This window comes from Antechinus flavipes, chromosome 1 (genome assembly GCF_016432865.1).
Source record: "Antechinus flavipes isolate AdamAnt ecotype Samford, QLD, Australia chromosome 1, AdamAnt_v2, whole genome shotgun sequence".
NCBI lineage: Eukaryota > Metazoa > Chordata > Mammalia > Dasyuromorphia > Dasyuridae > Antechinus > Antechinus flavipes.
In genome coordinates, this window is record NC_067398.1 from 692,203,814 (window position 1) to 692,228,351 (window position 24,538).

Below are 24,538 nucleotides of genomic sequence, written 5' to 3' on the forward strand. Positions count from 1 at the left end.
GGCTAATCACAGCCTGTATTTGTTTCAGCTTCTTCCATTATGAATAGAGGATAATAATAGCACCCTCCCTCAGGTTGTTGTAAGGAGGCTGACTGTGAGTGATGATGGGGATGAGGAGGAATGGTTAACACTTCTCTACCATATTCAAGTCCGTCTGAGGCACGATGGTCTTGAGCTTCTCTCCTTGCCGGCCATCCAATATTCCTTCCACGATCATGTCAATGAGGTAGGGGACATACTTCTTGTAGAGATGCTGCAAATCTTTCTGTTCTTGCTGGAAGAGAACACCATTCCAATACATCCTCAGGGGCTGCTGCCTCAACAGGACAGCGGGTGCTAGAGGGTTATTATAATTTGGGGTGGAAATTGCTTCTCCTGCAATCTGATCAGTGGACAACCTGTGAGACTCTAGGGAAAGGCCAGAGCCGCTGAACATCAATGGAAGGACCCTCTCCTCCTAAGGGTACTATTTTGTACCACTGACTCATGGACTCAAAGGCACTCCTAGTTTTGGTGAGTCAGTCATGGTAGGAATTACATTCTGATTCAATTGATGGTTACAAATATTTCAAAATATTTTCTTCAATAATTATGCTCTTATTACTTTTGGTATATAAAAAAGCCTATCAATCAGGGGCTTTTAGCCTCAGATCGATGAGGTTTTTTAAGTATTTGACAACTCTATCTCAATATAATTGGTTGTCTTTATAAGTCTGTGGATTTTATTTACATCTGTCATTCTAAGCAGAAGTCCATAGGCCTTATCAGACTGCCCAATGGGTTCAAGACACAAAAGAAGTTTAAGAACTTGTGCTCTATTAATAACAAAGAAGCAAAATGATATCATCGAAAAAAATACAAATAGTGGAACAGAAAACCTATTGTTCAAGTTCTGGCTTTGCTACTTGGTACTTTTGAGATCCCCTACCATTCTCATCCTCAGTTTCCTCATCAATAAAATGGGAATAAGAAGGCCTGCCCTGCTCATTAGATGAGTTGTGAGAATTTATGGAGACTTCAGAGATAAACCTGCTTTATTAAAATGTAAAGCTCTACATAAATCTAAGATGTCATACTATATCAAATAATAGCCCTATATTATACCTAATAGAGATATTAATATGTTTGCTTAATAGGGAATAGGGATAAGTTCTGGACTCATGATTTTACTGGTATCAGTCAACATGCATTTATTAAGCACTTACTATATGCCAAGCATAGAGCATCTAAATAAAGGCAAAAGATAGTCCCTGTCTTCAGTGGGTTCACCTTCTGATAAGGAAGTCAACATGGAAATAAATAGATAAGGACAAGATATAGACCGAATTGATGGAAACTCTCAGAAAGGGGAAGACAATATTGGTTAGAAGGGTCAAGAAAAGCCTCCTGAGGATCATGGGATTTGAATTTAATCTTGAGGGAGGTCAGAAAAAATAAGAGACAGAAATAAGGCAAAGGGAACAGCTAGTGCAAAGGCATGGAGGTGAGAGATAAGTTTCATGTCTGGGAACTTCCGAGGTAAGCAAACTTCCTCTCTCAGCAAACTTCCTCTCTCAATGTAGAGTTCTGCCTTCTCTGAAGCTTATAATCGTCAGAGAGATGCCCAGAAAACTGAGGGCTTAAGGGACTTATCTCAGGTCACACAACTAGGATGGGTCAGAAGTAGGATCCAAATCCAGGTCTCATTGGCTTCAACCCCAACTTTCTACTACCATGGATGCTTCTGTGTCTGTCCGCTAAATGATAGCAGTGATCACCTGTGCTCACCCAAGTCATTAATGACATGCCAAATAATATGGGATCCACGACATAGTCCTGGGACATTCAATGCCACTTTTTGGACACGAGAGTTTGAAACAGGAGTAAGTTGTGCTCAGATGAATCACTCTCACCTAAAAATAACTTTTACCTTGTTGTTGATCTTGTTAACCCACATTATCCAGAAAGGCTCGTATTTCAGGTTTTTAGGATCAACGTAAACCATTCCACATCGGGAGACAGTAGCAGGGGAAGCATACTGTAAATCTCCAACCTGAAGAAAAGAAAAGGACGGAAGGGAGGGAGGAAAAGAGGGAGGGAGGGAGGAAGGGAAGAAGGAAAGGAGGGAGGGAGGGAGGAAAGGAAGGAGGGAGGGAAGGAGAAAAGAAGGAAGAAAGGAAAGAAGGAAGGAAGGAAGGAAGGAAGGAAGGAAGGAGGGAGGGAGGAAGGGAGGAAGGAAGGAAGGAAGGAAGGAAGGAAGGAAGGAAGGAAGGAAGGAAGGAAGGAAGGAAGGAAGGAAGGAAGGAAGGAAGGAAGGAAGGAAGGAGGGAAGGAAGGAAGGAAGGAAGGAAGGAAGGAAGGAAGGAAGGAAGGAGGAAGGAAGGAAGGAAGGAAGGAAGGAAGGAAGGAAGGAAGAAGGAAGGAAGGAAGGAAGGAAGGAAGGAAGGAAGGAAGGAAGGGAGGGAAGGAAGGAGGGAGGAAAAGAAAAAGTTATTATGTAGTGTTCATAAAACAATAGAGGTGGATACTGCCTGTGGAATGTCTGCCAATCTAGAAATCTGACTACTGTCATCTCATGTGCTTTGCTTTTTGGTTTCAAGTGAGCTCATTTACTATTCAATGCAGTTTAATAGACATTGATTCTGAATGTTGGCTCAAGCACCTTCCCTCTACAATTCATTACTTGCATCACTCCCACAGCCCAGGGACTTTCTCAGATGGCCACATGACTTTGATTTCAGTAAGCCTCAAAGAAAGACAGGTACAAAAGCAAGGAATCATGACCTAGTATCTTCAAATGATTAATTATCCAGAAATTATGTCTCTTATCACAAAGGCCGTAGATTTGTGCCCAAAAGGCCAAGAACTTTTGATTTTGATAGGAAAATATTCTCAAAAAGGGAACTACACCAATATACACCCAAGCTTTTTACATGAGAAGCAGTGTGGTATAATGATTAGAGAGGCAGTCTTGGAATCAAAAGGTTTGGGTTTAAGTACTGCCTCTATCATATACTGACTTTATAACCCTTCCCAAATCACTGTAAACTCCCAGTGCTCCAAATAATTCTGAAGTGCAAAGAAAGATGATCTGCCTTAGGGGAGGGAGCTTTCTCACTTGGCAGTTCCTGGTACTAAGTGTTCTTAACCTGAATTTGAATTTTTCACTCATTTTGATAACTATTTCCGTGAAAATTGCTTTTTCTCATCACCCTCTGTATTTATTTTATGCATTTGAGAGTATTCTTCTAAGACACATCACCACACTGTCAAAAGGACTCATAGCAGAAAAATGGTTAAGAATTCCGATAGTAATGAAACTGCAGATCGAGTCCTCCAAAGAATATATATAGCATGTAAGCATCAAAGAGTGGCCATATGTAAAATTACCTTGGACAAACAGTTAATATGAACCAATGATGGGTGCCCCAAGTAGCCACATCACTAAATGACCTCCTGGTCACTTGCCTCAAACAGCAGAGAACAATGAGCCTGAAGTCGAATGCGCTCTCCATTTGCCAAGGTCAATAGCTTATTGTCATCCATCACAGAATTCATGTTTTCTACCCAGAGTGCATCCACATCACCATCAAATAAAATGTATCTGTATAAAGGTAGTAAAAGAAGAACAACTGACCAAAGTGGCTCGTTTCCCAAACCAGTGCTGGTGAGCTCCAGGGAGCAGAATGCACCCTGGTCTTGGGAGTGAGAGTCGTCCTAAGTGGAACAGACTCCCCCCGAAGGGATGAAGAATCGACTGCCTTGGGGCAGTGATGGGTTCCCCTCAGTGGGGAAAGAGGGACCCCTCAAGCAGATACCGGATGACCACTTATCAGGCATGTTGCAGAGTCTCTGTGCTAAGCAATGGGATAAAGCAGACAGTCTCTGAGGTCTCTCCCAAGGCTGAAATGTCTAGGATGACAAGGATGATCCCTTGTCATCAGATTCCAGGATCTGGAGATGAAAGATACCCCATCTCCTCATTTCACAGAGAGGAACTAAGGCTCAGAGGGTCAGTGTCTTGCCAAGATCATCACCTAATAAGTAGCAAAGGTCTTTTGTTTCTAAAGCCAGCACTTCCAAGTAACTTTTGGCATCATAGCATCCCAAGACAAATTGTCCATTGGCTATTTCAGCAAGGCAGAATCACATACAGGTTATATCCTATGGCAATCAACTCACAGAGGCTGTCCCAATTACTCTGTTGTACTGGGATCTTGTTCTATCAGGTATCACTTAAAATAAAATGAAAGGGCCATCAGAGAGAACCTATTATGTCCCTATTATGATGCAGCTTTGGGATTATTCAGGGGATTTTTCACAGCAGATTTTGAGCTAAAATATAAAATTGGAATCCTACTTTTGTCACAAAATAATTCTTAATAATATTCTTGACCTGTAGATCCTGATATAATTTTCAATCACTTCATGTTAACGGACTAAACTCTTCTTGATTTCTGAAAACACTTACTTTCTCTCTTTCTTGTCAGTTGGCTTATTAGTCTCCCTGAATATGTTTGATAGCACACCATCCGTCCAGTCTCGGGTAGTGGGATCCAAAATGCCGTATAATTCTATCACACTCATTGCCTTGGGGTTTAGTGTATAGATCTTCGTCACCAGGCCAAGCCTAATTTAAAGACACCAGATGTGTTAGGCCATCTAAAGCAAAGGGAAAAATTAGAGAGCTGGATCTGAAAACAGATTTCTGCTTCCAAGGTTGAAAATGCAACACCAGCTAAGGAGAAATGAACTTCAGAATTCTACATGCTTGACTCTTTGGGAGACTCCCAGCACATCACTAAGTGTACTCTCAGGCTCACAGTTCACCAAGGCTAAGGAGGATACAGACAGCATCATTTGAGAGATGGTCTGGGGCAGATTTGGCCTTAAAGAGCAATAGAACTCCAATGATTACCTTCCTTAAAGGCAACCAAACTCATAACTACTAATGTATATAGACCCGTTCTTGACTTCCTAAACCACAAGAGACAACTGTGTTTTTTCCCTAGTAATACCCACAGATGATCTGAAAAGCAGAATGAGGAATTCATATAACAAATAATATAAAATATCTGCACTCAAGCCAACAGTTTAAAAAAGGTAAGGTTCCTTTCATTATTAAATTAACCAATTACATAAATTAATCTAATAAAACTAATTAACAACAAAGCATGAAATATAGCATGAATATTTTAAGTCACCTTAAGTCAATGTGGCATTATATTGTAGTTTTCTTTTACTAAGACAATCCAAGGGCACACAATGAAAAATAACAAATGAATGAAAGCTCACACATAAACACACCCACACTCATGCACAACAAGTTGGGTACAAAAATAACATTTCATTCAACAAGGAAATCAGGAAAGAAAGAAGAAAAGTAAAGAGGAGGATAAAAGAGTACTTAGTCCTAAGTAAAATACTCTTAAAGAGAGAGTGAGAAAAAAAAGAAAAGGAAAAATATAAGAAAATAAGAAGGGAATTGTAAAATTATACATACACTTACATATATAATAGAATAATATATTATGTATACTACATATACATATATGTAAGGAAGGGAAATATAAGATCGTAACTGTGTGAATGAGATGAAGTCACTCATAAAATGGGAGGAATAGCAGAATGATTAGAAAGCAGAATCCTACAATATGTTGTTTACTAGAAACACTTGAAACAATAAGATGCACACCGAGTTAAAAATAAAGGACTGGAGTAAAATCTATTATGCTTCCAGTGAAGTAAAAAAGGCAGGGATAATAATCACAATCTCAGACAAAGCAATAGCAAAAATAGACCAAGTTAAAAGAGAGAAACAGGAAAAATTCATTTTGTTGAAATGCACTATATATAATAAATTAATGTCAATGCTAAACATATATTTAATTTCATGAATTTTCTTATTAATTCTATTAGCTAAAGTCAATAAGCCAGAATAAAAAAAAAAACAAATTTCTTTACATTCAAGATGTGTCATTCTCCACAGACAATTGATGGGTAATGTTCTGTTCACAAAAGCAGCAAGGAATATTTATACATTATATGAGACAAAGAAAAAGAAAAATGACAATTCAATTGTAGGTGGCCATACCAAAAAAATTAGTATACTAAAGAAAAGTGTATATCATTTGTTATAAGAAATAAATAAGGGAGTTTATTTTCCTAATCTAGCTGATTTTATTAAATCAAATTGAATTTTCATCAGGCCAAACAAGGGAGAAGAACATTTCAACGACTATGGGATGTTTTCTCTTTAGAATAAAGTCATTTTAAACCAATAAGAAGAGGAAGGAAGACACTGAAGGACATCAGCTTCTGCAGCTGGTCTTGCAGTTCATGAAGGCTCTCAGACAGCAAAATGGCTGACACAGAACAAGATGGTATCAGTTACATTCTCCCAAAAATTCTATTTTAACAGTAACAAGTATCATGGCATTTAAATTCTTTTTTTCTCCTATGTTTCTTCTTTTTAAAATCGTATTTTATTTTTCCAAATACATACAAAAATAGTTTAAAACATTCAATTTTGCAAAACCTTGTATTCCAGTTTTTATCCTTCCCTCTTCCCCTTCCCCTTTCCCCTAGACAAGCAAGCAATCCATGTGCAGTTCTTCTAAAGATATTCCCATATTCATCATGCTGCACAATAAAAATTAGGTCAAAAAGAGAAAAAACATAAGGAAAAAAAAGCAAATTACTACTACTACAAAGATGAAAATACTACATTCAGTCTTCATCGTTCTCTTTCTGGATGTGGATGGCACTTTCTATCACAAGTCTATTGGAATTATGGCATCTAAATTCTTAAAAGAAAAGTTAAATGAGTTACAAAGAAAAATAGAAAATAAAACTATAATAGTGAGGGACTTCAATTTACCCTAACACTTAAATATAAGCTTAACAAAAAAAATGAACAAAAAGAAATGAAGCATCTGAATAGAATTTTAGAAAAGCTAGCTGCCATAGATCACTGGAGTATACTGAATGAGAAAAGAGTGGGGGGGGGGGGGTCCTCAGCTGTGCATGGCACCTTCACAAAATGTGATGATTAGGATATAAAAACATCAAAACAGATGCATAAAAGCAGAAATATCAAATGCATCCTTTATAGACCACAATGCAACAAAAATTATACACAATAAGAGACCTTTGAAGCAAACATTAAAAATTAATTGGAGATTAAATAAATCCTAAAGAATGGGTGGGTCAACAAAAACATTATAGAGACAATTTCATTAAAGATAATGATAACAATGAAACAACACACCAAAATTAGGAGAGGCAGCCAAAACAATACTTAGAGGAAAATGTATTTTCATTCATGCAAGAGAGAAAGAGAACAGATCAATAAATTGGTCATGCAACTAGAAAAACTAGAAAACCAACAAATTTTTAAAACCCCTAATTAAATCTTGAAAATCAATGAAGATATTAACAAAACTCTTAAATTATTAAAAGTAGAAGTTAATTTTCTTTTTTTGTTTGTTTTTTGCTGAGCAATTGGAGTTAAGTGATTTGCCCAGAGTCTAGGATAGAAGTTAATTTTAAAAGTAAAATAACTGGGCAGCTAGGTGGTACAGTGGATAGAGCACCAGCTGCCTCAGCAAAAAAAAATTCAATTAAAAAGTAAAATAAACCATTAGCTAATTTCATTTTTAAAAGGCCAAATAATTAGTATCAAAAACAAAAAAAGACTCTATAACCAATGAAGAAGAAATAAAAGGAATTGTTATTTTACCCAATGCCAATTAAACTGACAATCTAAATGAAATTGAAAAATATTTACAAAAATTTTAAAAATATAAAATTCCTAGGTTAACAGAACAGAAAATAGAATATCTAAATGATCCAATCTTAGAAAAAGAAATTGAATAAACCATAAACCATCTCCCAAAGAGAAGAAAAATACAGAACCAAATGGAATTATAGCAAACATACTAATTCTAATTAGAAAAATATATATTAAAATAATAGAATATAAAAATATATATTAAAATAACTGAGTTTTTATCTCACATCTAGAAGATTAGGAAGTTGACAAAAAAGGAAAATTACAAATGCTTGAAGGGCTGTGGTAAGATATGTACATTAATGCATTATTGGAGCTGACTTTCTTAGACATGGCCAATATGGGAATTTATTTTGCTTCACTACATTTAAGTTTTATTTTTCTTACTTTCTCAATGGGTTAGGAGAGATGGGAAAGAAAGACTGCTGACCTAAAAAAAATTTAATTTATTAAAAAATTTTTTCCTGCTAAGGACTACTTGTAAGGAATGGTAATCACAAAGAATAGGATCAAAGGGCATTAAAGAGCTTGAAAAATCTTAGAGATCACTGAATCTAATCTCCTTATTTTACAGAGAGGGAAACAGAGGCCCAGCCAGGTTAAGTGATATAGTACTCAAGATCACATAGCTAATAAATGTCTGAGACAGAATTTGAACTCTTCTGCCTGACTTCAAGCCTAGTGCTCTAGCCACTCTCCTTCTGTAGTATTTATTTGTTCTGCCATAAATATTAATTTTATATATATGCACAAACATATCAACACACACATATATAAATGCAGATCAGATTAGCAAGACACTTATGAGTGAATATGTCAAAAATAAAACTCCCATCCCTAATATAAATAATAATTTTGTATTTACTGTGATTTATAATTTTCTGAAAATCTTAATGCATGGAAGTTTTTGTCTTTCCTTAACTTAAATCAATCACTGGGAATAAAAAGCTATTTGGAAAATGTAGTTGTTCTTCTAATCATTAACCCACCACATACAATGCTACATACCCAACTCCACCTCCAAACTGTGCATAACTTTCTTCCTGGGAACAATCTATCCAAAAAGCAAATCTGTATTTCATGATTTATCCTCAAAAAACAACCCATGAGGCTAAGCCGTGGGTGTTATTATTCTCATTTTACAAAAAAAATTGAACCTCAGTCAAGCACTCAAGACCATCACTATTTTATATCCTAAAATGTATTGACTAAATCATTTCACAAAAGAATGCAAACCAAAAAAAAAAAAAAAAAAACTTCATGACAAAAGTGATTCATTTTAAAATTCCAGGAAAATAAACACTGAGACAAAACATGATTTGACATTTCTGCCCAATTACTACATGTAGTGTCATACTCACTTCGTCTGGGCCTGGCATAAAGTGTTGATGACAACTGACTTGCCGCCTCCAGTTGGTCCAACCACCATAGTGGTATGACGGGTTAACATGGTCTCATACATTTGAACTACTTTATCCACCTGGAATATATACATTAACAATCGATTAAAATACATCTCTCAAGCTCATAATAATAAAATTAATTTTAAATAAATGAGACTATCATAAATCAACTTCTAAAAGGGACACCATTCTATCTACTAATTTCCAAAAGAAAAGCTAGGAGAGAGAGGTGAGGTTCTTCAGAGATCCAAAAGAACTGCCCATTTGTTTCCCATCCGATTTTTACCTGAACTGGTAAGACAACATAACCATTATCCTCCAGCACTTGTTCTACAGCATCGTTGAAACTTGGATAGCGAACTCTAGGGCAATCAAGCCCAGGAAACAAGTCAGAAATCAAGCCAAGGAAAAGAGGAACATCTTCAAACACAAACTTGGGCAGATTCATGTCTCTGAGGGCTCTCATCAGTACCACATCCTGGTCAACAGGAAATAACAAGATGTATTTTCAAAAAAAGTTACTTAGATATAAAGGGTGACATCATAAACAAATTGGGAGAGGAAGGAAGGCAATTCTATGGATAGAAGACTCTTTCATGACCAAACAGGGGATAAAGGGGATCACTAATGATACAATGGACAATTTTGATTATATAAAATTTTAAAGATCTTTGACAAAAAGGGGGGGGCATGTTCACCCAAGTTTGTCAGAATACTTTATGTGATGACATAGAACTGGAAACAAATTAGGTGTCTATCGACTGGGGAATAGCTAAATAAACTGTGGTATATGAATAAAAGGAATCTTGCTGCATTCTCTAGAAATGACAAATGCAATAAATACAGAGATGCATAAGAAGATTTCCATGAACTGATGCAAAGTGAAGTAAGCAGAACCAAGAAAACTGTATACATAATGAATACAATATGTTAATGGAAAAACAACCACAAAACAATTAAAAATTAACATAAATTGACAAAGAATAAGCTTTATTCCAAAATAACAATATGAGAAGGCAACTCCTCCCCAACTGAGAGATGGTCACAAAGTATATAAATGGATAGTTTTCTGAGAAAAAAATCCAATCCAAAATATCCAAGATCTGAATCATAAGAATTTTTTTTAAGTTTTCAAAAAAATCTGAGGAAGTTCATATCAACTAATGTGGATTAAACCAAGAAAATAATTTATAGAATAATGCCAATCTTGTAAAAATAATTTTGAAAGGTTTAAGAACTCTGACCAACACAAGAACAAATTATTCCAAAGGATGGACCAGTGATGAAGCATGATACTACTCAACTCCTCTATGAGAGATAATAGGCTCAGGGTACAGAGACATACTTTTTTGACTATTGAGGGAATTTATTTTGTTATTCTGTTATAAGGGTTTTGTTTTTCTTTTTCCTTTCTTTCATTGGGGGTAGGAAGGACAGTTAAGAAGTGAGAAGAAAAAATAGATTTTTATTAATTGAAAAAACCAAATTTTTAAAGTCTTCCCCTCTTACTCTGTTGTAGAAATGAAGGTCCACAGGTGTGGACCCTTAACTCCTTGTTTCACCTTAATCTTTTGACTTTTTAACTTTTTGCTTTTTGTTATTATTGACAATAATAGCTGTCTTTGCTATTGGACCTGAAGGTTTGCAAAGCATTCCACAATTACAACATGCCTAAGAAGAAGGTGTTATTATTATCCCCATTTTACAGAAAAAGAAACTGAGGCAAGTGATACGCTCGGGCCACATGGTTCTGAAAAGTTTGGGGCTAAATCTGAATTCAGGTTTGCCTGCCTCCTGGTCCAGTGCTCTCTCGATGGAGCCACCTTTTTATTATTATTATCCTTAGTTACTAAATGAAGGTGTGGTGAATTGTACTGGATGTGACATTTACCTCATTTAGTTCAGAAGACCCTCTCTTCAGTTCACCAGCCATCACTAACACTGATTTAAGAGCCCTCAGTCCAAAGTCATAATGGTGTTGTTTGGACAGCTGCTCCCGGGACAATTTGTACAGCACAGTCATTTTTTTGGCCAGCATCTATTGACAAAAGAAATCATCGATGAAAGATGAAAACCAAGGAGAAGGTTGGAGCCCCTTTTGATATAAAATGCAAAACAAAGCTCAGCGCTTCTCTTTGGATATACAAACACAATTGTCTTTCAGAAGCAGAGCTTGACCTTAAAAGTCACAAAATAGGAAAAAAAAGAAAAAGAAAAAATGAGCAAAAAACAGAAAAGAACCTTAACCATAAAAAGATACTATAATGACATGGAAGACCAAAACAACAAGTCAGAAGAGGACAAATTTTTCGCCCACATGGAAAATCTCAAAGGGTGATCTGAATTGGGCCTCAAGCCCAAAGAGGCTTCTTGGAAGTGCTCATAAAGGATTTTAAAGGGCAAATAAGAGAAGTAGAAGAAAAATTGGGAAAAGAAATGAGAGATATGCAAAACAGAGTCAAAAGCTTGAAAGGTAAGCATTAAAAATTGACTGAAGAAAACAATTCCTTAAAAAATACAATTAACCAAATGCAAAAAAAAAAAAAAATCCACTGAAGAAAGCAACATTTGGAAAAGTAGAGTTGACCAAATGCATTCAAATACTGAAGCTAACTGAAGAAAATCACACATTAAAAACTAAAACCAAGCAAATGGAAGATAATGACTTTATGAGACATCAAGAATCATTCAAACAAACTTAAAAGAATGAAAAAGTGGAAGAAAATGTAAAATACCTCATTAAAAAAAAACAGCCTGGAAAATAGATCCAGGAGAGATAATTTTAAAACTATTGGTCTACCTGAAAGCCACAACCAAAAATATCTAGATAGCATTCTTCAAGAGATCATTAGGGAGAAAAGTGCCCTGATATGCTAAAACCAAAGGGAGAAATCACCATCAGTCACTATTGATCACATTGATTTCCACAAGGAAAATCCCAAAAACCAATTCTGCAAAAAATGAGATAAATCAGATCACATGAAGAGGCACAAAAGACCTATTACAATGAAGGGGAAAAGCAGAGGGGAATGAGCATTGTTTAAAGATTAATCTTATCAGTTTTGGTTCAAAGCAAGAATAACATATTCACTCAGTTGGGTATAAAAATTTATCTTACTCTATAAGGAATTAAGAGGAAAAATGGGAAAGAAACGAAAAGGGCTGGATGTAAGAGAAAGAAGAAACCCTAAGAGAAAGAGGTAAGAGAAGAGAAGAGGGGTGATAGACCAGAGGGCAGGTTGAGGGCAGTTTGTCAGAAACAAAACACTCTTAAGGAGATGTGGAAAGAGAAAACCAAAGTACATACAGGGAAGAAAATAGAATGGGAGGGAAATAACCAGCTGGTAATCATAACTGTGAGTGTGAATGGGATAAACTTGCCCATAAAATAGAAATGGATAGCTGAACGGATTAAAAACCAAAATCCTATAATATGTTGTTTACAAGAAACACATTTAAAACAGAGAGATGATACATTCAGAATAGGGGTAAAAGGCTGGAGCAGAATTTATTTTGCTTCAACCAAAGGAAAAAAAAAAAACAGTGATCCCAATTCTGATTTCATTTCTCTTCATGTGTAGAGGAATGAAGCCAGACTCCTACCCAAGCTGTCCAGATAGCATTCTTCAAGAGATCATTAGGGAGAAAAGTGCCCTGATATGCTAAAACCAAAGGGAGAAATCACCATCAGTCACTATTGATCACATTGATTTCCACAAGGAAAATCCCAAAAACCAATTCTGCAAAAAATGAGATAAATCAGATCACATGAAGAGGCACAAAAGACCTATTACAATGAAGGGGAAAAGCAGAGGGGAATGAGCATTGTTTAAAGATTAATCTTATCAGTTTTGGTTCAAAGCAAGAATAACATATTCACTCAGTTGGGTATAAAAATTTATCTTACTCTATAAGGAATTAAGAGGAAAAATGGGAAAGAAACGAAAAGGGCTGGATGTAAGAGAAAGAAGAAACCCTAAGAGAAAGAGGTAAGAGAAGAGAAGAGGGGTGATAGACCAGAGGGCAGGTTGAGGGCAGTTTGTCAGAAACAAAACACTCTTAAGGAGATGTGGAAAGAGAAAACCAAAGTACATACAGGGAAGAAAATAGAATGGGAGGGAAATAACCAGCTGGTAATCATAACTGTGAGTGTGAATGGGATAAACTTGCCCATAAAATAGAAATGGATAGCTGAACGGATTAAAAACCAAAATCCTATAATATGTTGTTTACAAGAAACACATTTAAAACAGAGAGATGATACATTCAGAATAGGGGTAAAAGGCTGGAGCAGAATTTATTTTGCTTCAACCAAAGGAAAAAAAAAAAACAGTGATCCCAATTCTGATTTCATTTCTCTTCATGTGTAGAGGAATGAAGCCAGACTCCTACCCAAGCTGTCCAGGCACAAACTGATTTTGACTGGCAGGAAGAGTAATCAGTCAATACTGTCTGATACTGAAGACAAAAGGAGACAGAATCTTTGACAAAAAGGCACTTGTTCATGTGGGACAAGCAGACCCTGACCTCTGAGGATGCCCCAGTTTTTTCCTTGTTTTTTCCTTGTTCTCTAAAGCCAAAAACAGGGAGACGAGGACTTCAAGAGCTAAAATGCTTAAAACTGTAACTGCAAGAGATGGGGAAAAAAAGCAGAAATATTATAGAGATCTTGCTGAAAGGCTAAAACTCATTCATTTTACATTAATTACATTTCTCCTACCTTTGCCAGAAGAAATCCTTCAGAGAAAAGCATGATCTCACAGATCTGTTGGAGGTCTGGAACAATTACAACCACAGGCCTGAACAAAGCCTTCACAGACTCTGGGAGTTCTGTCCTGCCAGCGTAGCCTGGATTCATAGTTATGAAGATGCCCATGCGAGAATCCAGGGTGATTTCTTGGCCTTCAAACTGCAGCACAAAAAGGAATTAAAGAGAAGGACAAGTCAGCCTTCCCCACAACAAAGAATTCAGTTTGATTCAACCAAGATGTACCATGTCCCTTGTTGGTGCAAGTTTCTGGACTAGGGGCCAGAGAAACAAGATAAAAAGGTCCACACACATGTTATGGTAACTTCTTTTTTCATTTTTTTTCCTCTTCCATGGTTTTTTCCTTTTGCTCTGATTTTTCTCTACCACCATGTTTCATAAAATAATGCGTAATAAAAATAAATAAAATTTTTAAAAAGAAAAATAAGTACAAAAAAAAAAAACTCAGATTCCATCTTCCTAGTGCTTGGAAAGAAAAAGCCAAGCTTGGAAGAGAGAGAGAGAGAGAGAGAGAGAGAGAGAGAGAGAGAGAGAGAGAGAGAGAGAGAGAGAGAGAGAGAGAGAAAGAGAGAGAGAGAGAGAGAGAGAGAGAGAGAGAGAGAGACTGACCTCAATTGTTTTGTTTCTTTTTGTTGCCTGCATGAGGCTACAGTATTGAGGAATAAAGATTCATCTCCTCCCTCCTCTTCCAACAAGCACAAAATGTGGTACCCTCAGGCCTAAGACCCAGGCTCACCTGCCTTCCAGGGTAGTCATGTTTGATAATTTTTGGGAAAATGAACACCAGAGTTGGCAACATTTCTGCCAAGATTGAAAGTTCATCTCTGTGCACTTGACTCTTCTCAGCAATACAGTGATTCAAGGCAATTCAAACAGATTTAGGACAGAAAATGCCAATCACATTCAGAAAAACACTGAATGTGGATCAAAGCATAGTATTTTTACCTTGTTTGTTTGTTCTTTCTTGTATTTTTTTTTTCTTTTGGTCTGATTTTTTTGCACATCAAGACATATATGGAAATATATTTTAAAGAATAGCATGTATTTAACCAAATCAGATTACTTGCTATTTTGGACAAGGGGAAGTTGAGGGAGGGAAGGAGAAAAATTCAAAACACAAAGTTTTACAAAAATGAATTTTAAAATGACCTTTACATGTTTTTGGAAAAATAAAATACTATTGAGGAAAAAAAAGTTCATCTCTAGAAAATCTGGATTGGGAAGACTACATCCTCATGGGTAGAACATCCAAGCAAGGAAAGCAAGAAAGGAGGCTACTCTTTGAAAAGGGAATAAGTCGCTTCCTGCTTCTGCCCACTCCAAGTGCCCAACTTCAGTGCTCACTCACCTGAAACGTGGTCAGCTGATGGATCAGAGCATTCCGGATGGTCTGAATCTGGGAGGAGATGACTGAGAGCACAGAGGCATCAATACGGTTGAACTCATCAAAACAGCCCCAAGCTCCGCACTGGGCAAGACCAGAGAAAATCTTCCCAACAGCCTGAAAAAGGATGTCAGACCAAAGAGTCAGAGGTCATCTGGTCCATTGCCTTTATGTGGAAACCAACGCCACCAAGGTAAGCTGAACTGTCACCCTTGCACCACATGTGACTGAGACAGGATTTGGAACCCAAGACTTCTTGACTCCAAGCCCAGAGCTCTATCATCTCACTGACTCAGCTCAGCAATCTCCTCTGATTTTCTCCTTTTTCCCCATAGGACTTATTCCTATGAAACTTTAGAATTCTTGTGACCCTCTAGGAGAACCAAGGCTATCTATCCTTCTTCCTTGTCCCTTCCCATTATTCACTCTGCCAAAGGGTCCTACAGATTTTAAAAACCAGGAAATGACCAGGAACCATCTGCTGAGGTCCTACCTTTTGTCATGTGATTTTATTGCAGCTTAGCTGCTTCTGTCCCAAATCTGGAAAGGCTCATGGACCTTCCAGGGGGAAACCCATTCCGAAAAAAGAAAAACAAAAACCACCCTCTACCATTTACTTTAATTTCACTAATCAACAAATACATATTAAATATCTTTGTAGCATAAAAATGGCAGGATGATGGGGAATTACACCCAGATTTGGAAGAAACTTCAGAGATCATCAGGCCCAAATTGATAGGAAATCCTTCCTAAAATATCCCATTTCCTTTCACCAGATCAGCATAAACTGTACATGAAATACAAGGCTTTGTAAAAATTCCTTACTTTGTAATCCATGCCTTCTCCACAGTTGGTCACAACACAAAGCAAACCCAAGGCTTTGGCAAGGTCTTTAGTGGTCTCTGTCTTGCCTGTCCCTGCTGGACCTGCTGGTGCCCCACCCAAGTACATGGACAGTGCCTGAAAGAAGCCAAGCACAAAAGGCAAATATTTTTATGCATGCAAAATATCAATGGATGTTGGCTAATAACAAAAATTTATTCTGAAAGGCCGATAACTGACAAAAAATGTGCTGCAGATATAGATATATAGAGAGAAATTAATTTAAATCTATTCTTAAAATTGTGATTTTCTAATAAACCTATTAGGAACCAAAAACCTCCCTCTTACTCTGTCTTTCCATTGCCAGAAACAAACATTTATTAATGGCCTATTGTGTACCAGGCACTGTACTAAGTGCTTTACAAATATTATTTTATCTGATCTTCACAATAATACTGAGATAGGAGATATTATCCCCATTTTACAGATGAGGAAACTGAGGCACAGAGCATTAAGTGACTTGCCCAGGGCCACACAGCTAGTAAATGTCTACAGTTGGGTTTGAATCCAGATCTTCTTGACTCCAAGATTAACATTCGATCTGTTACATCAACCAACGGCCTAAGAATATATGTTGCATTACCCTTGAGTTCAAGGAATTAATTTCATAAATACAGAATAGGAAAAAACGTAATTAGAAATTTGTCTGGGGGGTAGAAATCTAGTTATTTTTTAAAAACTGAAAACTCAATATGAGTCACCATCGTTACATGCCATTCCCAAAAAGAGAGCAGATTCTTAGGTTGCATTGAGACATAATTCCAGGAATAAGTCTATCATCACTGCATTGTTCCTTGCTCAGACCGTACTGGATATCATTGATTAGTAAGGATGTCAACAAGCTCAGGAGTATCCAAAAGAGGGCAAACATAGTAGTGAGAAGCCTCAAATTCATGTCATGGAGGACAGGGTGAAGAAATGGCCATGTTGAGCCTCAGGAAGAGAAGGCTTATGGGAATCATGAATGTTGTCCCTAGTGCCTGAAAAGCTATTCTGGACAAAAAAAGATTGGCTTTGTTTTCCTTGACTCCATAGGGCAGAAGCAGGAGCAAGAAAAACTGCAAGGGAGTAAATTTGGACTCAACATCAGGAAAAACCATGAATTACTATCCCCCAGCAGACAGCAAAAAGGATCTTCTTGCAGAAAATGGATAGCCTGATACTTTCAAACTCAGAGATGCTCGACAAGTCATTTAACCCCAACTGGGGGAAGAGAGAGAGAGAGAGAGACAGAGAGAGAGAGACAGAGAGAGAGAGAGAGAGAGTGACAGAGAGAGAGAGAGACAGAGAGAGAGACAGAGAGACAGAGAGAGAGAGAGAGAGAGACAGTGACAGACAGACAGACAGACAGAGACAGAGAGAGAGACAGTGACAGAAAGAGAGAGACAGAGAGAGAAAGAGAGAGAGACAGTGACAGAGAGAGACAGAAAGAGACAGAGATGGATGTATAAAGAAAGATAGATGGGTAACCCCTTGTCACTTAGGGGTAATCCTTTGGGGGCAAGCTGGCTTTGGTGTCCATTGCATCAAACTCTGAAATCCTATGCTTTTCTATTAGGTTTATTATTTAACTTATTATTTTAGCCAATGGTACTACTGATGTATGAGTTTCCCATGTTGGGAAACTTCATCATGATTTCTGACTCTTCCTTCTCATGTTTGATTGATTACCGAGTCTTGTTTACTCCACCTGTGAATTATCTCTTGCATCCATAGTGGAAATTCTGCTCCCCTGCCAACCACCATAGTATAGCCCTTTTCCTGTTCATATGAATACAGTAGCCTCCCAACAGCTCTTTCTGCCTCCATTTTCTCATTCCTCAAATCCATTTTCCATATTTCTTGGTATTCGTAGAATGTAAGCTCTACAAGGGGCAGCTAAGTGATAGTGAGGAGAGCACCTGGCCTAGAGTCAGGAAAACTTGAGTTCAGTTTGAGGTACAGACACTTACTAGCTGTGTGGACAATGGGCAAATCACTTCATCCTGTTTACCTCAGTTTCCCCATTTGTAAAATGAGCTGGAAAAGGAAATGGCAAAGCTCTCCAGTATCTCTGCCAAGAAAACCCCAAAAGGGATCACGAGGAGTCAGACTTGACTAAAAAATGACTGAACAACAATGAACAAAAGCTCTGAAAGGCCAAAAGATCATGTGTTGTGTTTGGATCTCTAGCATCTAACAATGATTTGCATATGGTAGACACTTAATAAATGTCTATTTAAATTAGTTAAATACCTCTGCCAGAATAATCTTCCTTATGAAAAGTTCTATTAAAATCTTATTCTGTTGATTGTACCAAAAGCTTTGTTTTTCTTTTCCCTCTAAGGAGCAGAGTTAGGAGGAGGTAGAAATAAGAGACATTTTCTATTTCCTTCAGTAATTCTACTGGCTTGACTCCAAGGAATATGGTGTCCCACCCAAGATATGCGGATTATCTGGAATCTCATCACCATGAAGAATGTCTCAGGCTTTAATACTCAGCATCTTCTCAACTCTACAGAGGGCTTACAACATTCCCGTGACTTCATTTTCTACCCCATATCTCCTGATAAGTCATGCTCACCTCTCCCATTGGATTGCAAACTCTTTGAGGGAGCAGGGACTGTGTCTTTTTTCTTATTTGTATTCCTAGCACTTAGCACAGCGCCTGACATATAGCAAGCATTTTACAAAGGTTTGTTGAATTGGAATGAAAGATAATAAATGTGCGTTCATAGAAAAAATTTCCATTTAATTTTTAAAATCCCAAATGACCCTGAGTTCCTAAAAACTATATGCCAGGAGCATATAAATCCTAGCACTAGAAAAGTTTGGGATGTGGACCTACTAACAGACAGTATATCTGTCATTCTAAGACCTGCCTTGCTAAATTCTGCCCAGGTAGCCCAAGGGGAGCTTATTCAGCCACAGCAACTGTCAAATACTGAATTCTAAATGGCACAAGGACTTGTGAATATTCACAAGAAAAATCACAGATGTAGCATTCTGATATGGCTTGATCACCAGAAGTCATTTAGTACAACCTGTACCTGAGCAAGAATTTTTTTTTTTTTTTACAATATCTTCTGCCTAAAAGGCTGCCTGTTGTGACAGAGAGAACATTGGACCCTGTCAGGAAAACATGGATTCAGACACTTAGTAGTTGTGTAACCCTGAGAAAATTACTTAATCTCTGCCTGCCTCCGTTTCCTCATCTATAAAATGATGGATTCTAGGTACTTTCCAGCTCTAGACTTATGACTCTAGTGCCTACAATTCAACTTTTGACCCTGGAGGCATTTATTGCTCCATCCAAACTAGAGATCACCCTCCTCCTCATCTCCCAAATGCATCGTGCCCTTCCCCTCATCTATACTTTGCTCACTCACACTGTTCCATATACTTGGAATATTGTCTCTTTCCCACTGTTTGCCTAAGTCCTAACTAACGGTTAATTCTAACGGTCAATTCTAAACTACCTGGCCCCCATAGTCTTCCCTCATTTTCTCTGTGAGTAATAGTATTTTCTCCCTTAGCCCAGTATTTCTCCAAAACACTTAGTATATGTTGCTTTTTACTAGAATTATCTGGGTATCTTATCCCACCCCTCACCCTCCCCCCGCCATGAGATGTTGTAATTTAATCCTTCCAGTCATGACTTGCCAAAGGTTGTTCGCTAGTTAAGTATCTGGGACTGCTTTTGAACTCAGGTCTTCCTGATGCTGCACTATCCACTGTGCCATCTAGCTTCCATCCCCCTTGCTAGCTATTAAGCTCCTCAGGGCACAGGACATAGATGAAACTGAGCATGTAAATTGAGCATTTTATTTTATTCTCTAAATGATTTTATTCTGTAACTATTTTCTGTATTCTATGTAACAAACCTAAGCCTCTTCTTTGTCTCTTAAGTGAAGAAGCACTTGAGTTCAAAAATTGAGCCTCTCTCTCTCAAGTTAGATGCAAAAATCTGAGCTGTCCTACAAGCTCTGTTTGTTAAAGAAAAACTCTAGGTTTAGCGTTTCAATACTCTTACAAAATACTCTTAAGTCTAGGGGAATTATTTCAGAAACACTCCTGCCGATGAATGTCCACATATCTTCAGCCTGAGAAACTTCAAAACATTTGTGTGTTACCCTGGACATGAAGGCTAGTGACTCTATGTCCCATCTTTAGCCTCGTTCTTGCTAATTAAAAAAAGGTGACCTTATCTAATTACCAGGGACCAGTGAGCTTACATCTCTGGTTCACTATCAATACCTCAAGATACAAGTGGGACCCATACATTCAGGAGGTGATCTTCTTCCCAAATATGTGCTATATCCACTTTCTTTAATGTAACCAATCTGATCCTTCAACTCTATCATTTACCAATGCCATAACCAATGATATGATTTCTATTCTATCCTTTATTCTATGCTTGTAAGAATGAGTTGCCCCTTCAATTCAATTCTTTGTCTGGAAACTGAGGCAATCTGTTGACCTTTATTAGCTGTTTGTGCCCCTGCAAATAAACCATAAACTTATTTGAAGAAAGATGCCTCGGTTTACTTTTTTGTTAAATTTCACTCATGACAACAGAAAGCATTTAATAAATGTTGAATTAAATTATATTGATGACTATAGATATAGGCCTTTTCTAATCACTGGCATAAATATTTTATATTGAGCTTTAATTTACAAGTGTTTAAAAAAATAATACTATAAAATAAAAAATAACTACTACTTTTTACTATTTCACTTATCATAGACCTAGAAAGAAAAGTTCAATCAATCAATTGTTGTTTATTAAGCACTATTACGTATCAGACATAATGCTGAGCACCAAAAGTATAAAGAAAGCAAAAATTGTCCCTGTCCTCAAGAAGTTGACCTTCTAATGAGACAACATGTACATAAATAAGCACAAAAATACTATATAGAGTTGTTTGTCCTTTGTTCTCCAAGAGGACCATGACATCAGGGAGGGGATGCCATGACTTGCAAGCGAATTGGATTTAAGAGAGGAAGGGCTGGGCAAGGTCACTTGCCTCACTTTCCCTCCAGAGTCATCTGGGTTCAGAGGCCAGATAGAGATTAGGATGGCAGGAGATGGCACTGGATGAAATGAGAGACTTTGGTCTTTTTAAGCAAAGGTCTTCAACAGATCTCAGTTTGACTGAGGCTGCATCATAATCAGAGATTCTAGGAAGCAAGGAAGGAAGGAAGGAAGGGAAAAAAGGGAAAGAAGGAATGAAGGAAAGAAAGGAAGGGAAGGAAAGGAAGAAAGGGAGGGAAGGATGGAGAAAAAAGGGAAAGAAAAGGGAAGAAGGGGGGAATCTTCCAACTGACCACTTCCAGGTCAGCTTTACTCACAGAGGTGGTTGTTTGTCCTTCATTCTCAAAGAGGATGACAACAGGGAGGGGATGTCATGACATGCAAGTGAATTGGATTTAAATGAGGGAGGGCTGTACAGGGTTACCTGCCTTACTTTCCCACCAGAGACATCTGGGTCCAATGGCCAGATATAAATCAGGACAACCGACAATGGCCCTCACATACAGAGTAGAGATACAAGATAGCCTTAGAGGGGAAGGTTAGAATCAGAGCATTTTTATTAATTATCTGGCTGTCTTATCCCTCTAGAAGTTGATGTTGAACAAGATATTAAAATGTAACTCTTTGATTTTACAAATTATTTAAAAATAGCAATTCATGAGACAGGTATATTGGGGGAAGGGGAAGTAATTCATTTAATAAATGAATATTAGTCAATTAAACAGTTAAAAATAGTTAAAGTCAGATGTGTGTGTGTGTGTGTGTGTGTGTGTGTGTGTGTGTGTGTGTATCTCCAAGCTTTACCTGGGTAAGTGTCAAATAGATGCGGTCTGTAGTTGGCGTAATGACCAAGCGTCCATTCAGACCCATATACTCATAACCGTAGCCAAAAGTTCCAGTACACTGTCGGACATTCAATTCATCTGGTTCTCGGTCCCAATAAAAGCGCAACTGACTTTCCCATTCAAATTCCCGAGCATCAAGAATGCTGAAAAAGAAACAATCCACTGAGGGGGTGAAGGAGAAAGGGGAAAGGGGGGAGGGCGAGAGGTGGAGGTAGACCAAGGACCGGGAGGACGAAATGGAATCCATTTTTTCTGGAGGTTCTCACCTGCCTCTTATAAATGAATCAACTATGTCTCTGGCATGCACATCAATGATGAGGACAGTATTGTACTTTTTTCTGTCATTTTTGCCCAGCGGTTTGGTGATCTGAGTTACAAGTTCATCGATCTGCTTGTGCATTTTCTGGCCATAAATCTTCATTGCTTGTTTTTCTCCAAATTTTACTTTTCGAAAGACATCTTCCACCTCCCAAGTCCACCACACTTGGTTGGCAACCAACACTACCATGCCTTGGTAGAGCAACATCCACTCAACCCTATAGAAAAGGCAAACGTTAGGGATCAATGCTGAAGCCAATCTTATTTAATATGTTTGTATTTCATCTTGAATGGGTCTTCCCCAATTCCTTCCCCTCCAAAACTACCTTTTATTTACTTTGTATGTATATATATGAACATATTACTTCCCCCAGTAGAAAACCAGCTCCTCGTTCATTTTTGCCTTTTTGACCCTAGCACCTAGTCAAGTGCCAGCATGTAGTAGGTGCTTAATAATTGCTTATTGAAGCACACAACTGCCTCTAAGTTGTCCTAACAAGATCACAGATCTAGAAATGGAAGGAAACTTAGACACCAGTTAGTCCAGTGTTCTCATTTTAGAGTTAAAGAAATTGAAGTGATCAGGACCTAAATCCAAGTCTTTGGAGTTTGGAATCCAGAATTCTTTCCTGTGCAGCTTGCTGTTTTAACAAAGAAAGTAAAATCAGTAGGAATTCTTAGATACTTATGTGCACATTTAGAAAAGTAGCAGATAAGTGTCAACATTGGCAAGTGTGAGGGAATGAATTTAAGAAAAAGCTCTTTAAACTTTATTTAGCTATAGGAGCTATCACCTACAACACCAAAGCCACTGTATATCAGGGATTCCTAATCTTTTTTATATCATGGACCCCTCTGGTCTAAGGCACTCCTGTCAGAATGATCTCCTTAAATGCACAAAATAAAATTTGTAGAATTACAAAGACAATTATGTTGAAATAATATGGGAGGGTGGGAGGGAGATCCAAGGACTTCAGGTTAAGAATCCATGCTGTAGATATCTTTTGATGATGTTAGATCAATGTCATATATATATATATATATATATATATATATATATATATATATATATATATATATATATATTTACTGAGCAACTTCTGAAAGGTGGAATAAAAAGAAAAAAAGTGAGAATATTCTCCTCCCATAGTACGAGACTATGTGGTGCAGACCAATCCTTGAACACTGTATGCAGTTCTTATCCTTGACCATTAAGAGGATCAAACCAACTGAAAAAAGGTCCCGAGAAGGCACTGAAATGGTTAATTGTGTGTGCGTGTGAAGGAGCTTTCATAAGTAAAGGGAGAAAATAATAACTATCATCTAGAAAAATAAAGATTCAGACAAGTTGTCTGAAGACAGCTTGATGGTATTGCATGATCTAAGATATGACTGGATCTTAAAAGGGCTTCTTTACAAAGTGTCAAGAGATTCAAATATGGAGGTGAGAGACTCTCTGGGCTCAATGAGCTAGAGCGAAAACATTTCTCTCTCTAGTAGCATCTAAATCAAATTAGATCTAAATGCCTCAAGAAGAAGCTTACTCTTAAAAGAGCCCATGCATCTCTACTGTGTTCAATTTGTTCCTCTAGCTCCATCTCTTGATTCTGAATGCAATGAAATTATAATGGTCTAAAGAGAAATATGAGAATGTCCTTCCTTTCTCACTTTGCAGAGATAGGAGAATTCTGAGTGTGGATCACAGTATATCCTGTCAGACTTGGTTAGTGTTGGTTTTGCTTATTTTTTTCTATCTTTTTATTTTTTGTTATAAAGGCTGGTTCCCTGGGAAGGATAGGAGAGACACATATTGGTATATGTAGGCATGGAAAAACAAAACACATCAATAATTTTTTTCTAAAAGAAAAAATTTTCAGTGATTCCCTTTTTCCTACTAAGTAATATTCAAACTATTTACATTCTCATTGTAAGGAGATTTTGTAAGGGGAGAGCATTCAAGGCCCTGCCTTCTTTTTCAGCTTTTATTATTTTTTTTATATACTTTATGTGACAGAAAAATTAAGACAACCATGAACATGACCTGTGCTTTCCATCTCTGTGCCTCTGGCTCACACTATTTCCAAAACCTGGAAATGTCCTCCAGCTCCTTATTCCCAACTCCCTTTTAAAGCCTAGCTCATATAATTGCTTTC

The 24,538-nt window shown here is 37.4% G+C and overlaps 1 protein-coding gene across 1 annotated transcript in view; it reads right to left on the minus strand.

The window, feature by feature from the left end:
* The window catches only part of DNAH10 (dynein axonemal heavy chain 10), a 154,239-nt gene that overhangs the window by 60,498 nt on the left and 69,203 nt on the right, over nt 1-24,538 (minus strand). Inside the window, exons 31-42 of the mRNA XM_051975908.1 lie at nt 22,334-22,603; nt 22,027-22,210; nt 16,152-16,286; nt 15,291-15,443; nt 13,895-14,083; nt 11,066-11,212; nt 9,461-9,652; nt 9,133-9,251; nt 4,451-4,609; nt 3,448-3,583; nt 1,910-2,032; nt 140-274 (exon numbers count right to left, since the gene is read on the minus strand). Coding sequence (XP_051831868.1) covers nt 140-274; nt 1,910-2,032; nt 3,448-3,583; nt 4,451-4,609; nt 9,133-9,251; nt 9,461-9,652; nt 11,066-11,212; nt 13,895-14,083; nt 15,291-15,443; nt 16,152-16,286; nt 22,027-22,210; nt 22,334-22,603 — 1,942 coding nt within the window. The remainder of the gene's footprint in view (nt 1-139; nt 275-1,909; nt 2,033-3,447; nt 3,584-4,450; nt 4,610-9,132; nt 9,252-9,460; nt 9,653-11,065; nt 11,213-13,894; nt 14,084-15,290; nt 15,444-16,151; nt 16,287-22,026; nt 22,211-22,333; nt 22,604-24,538) is intronic.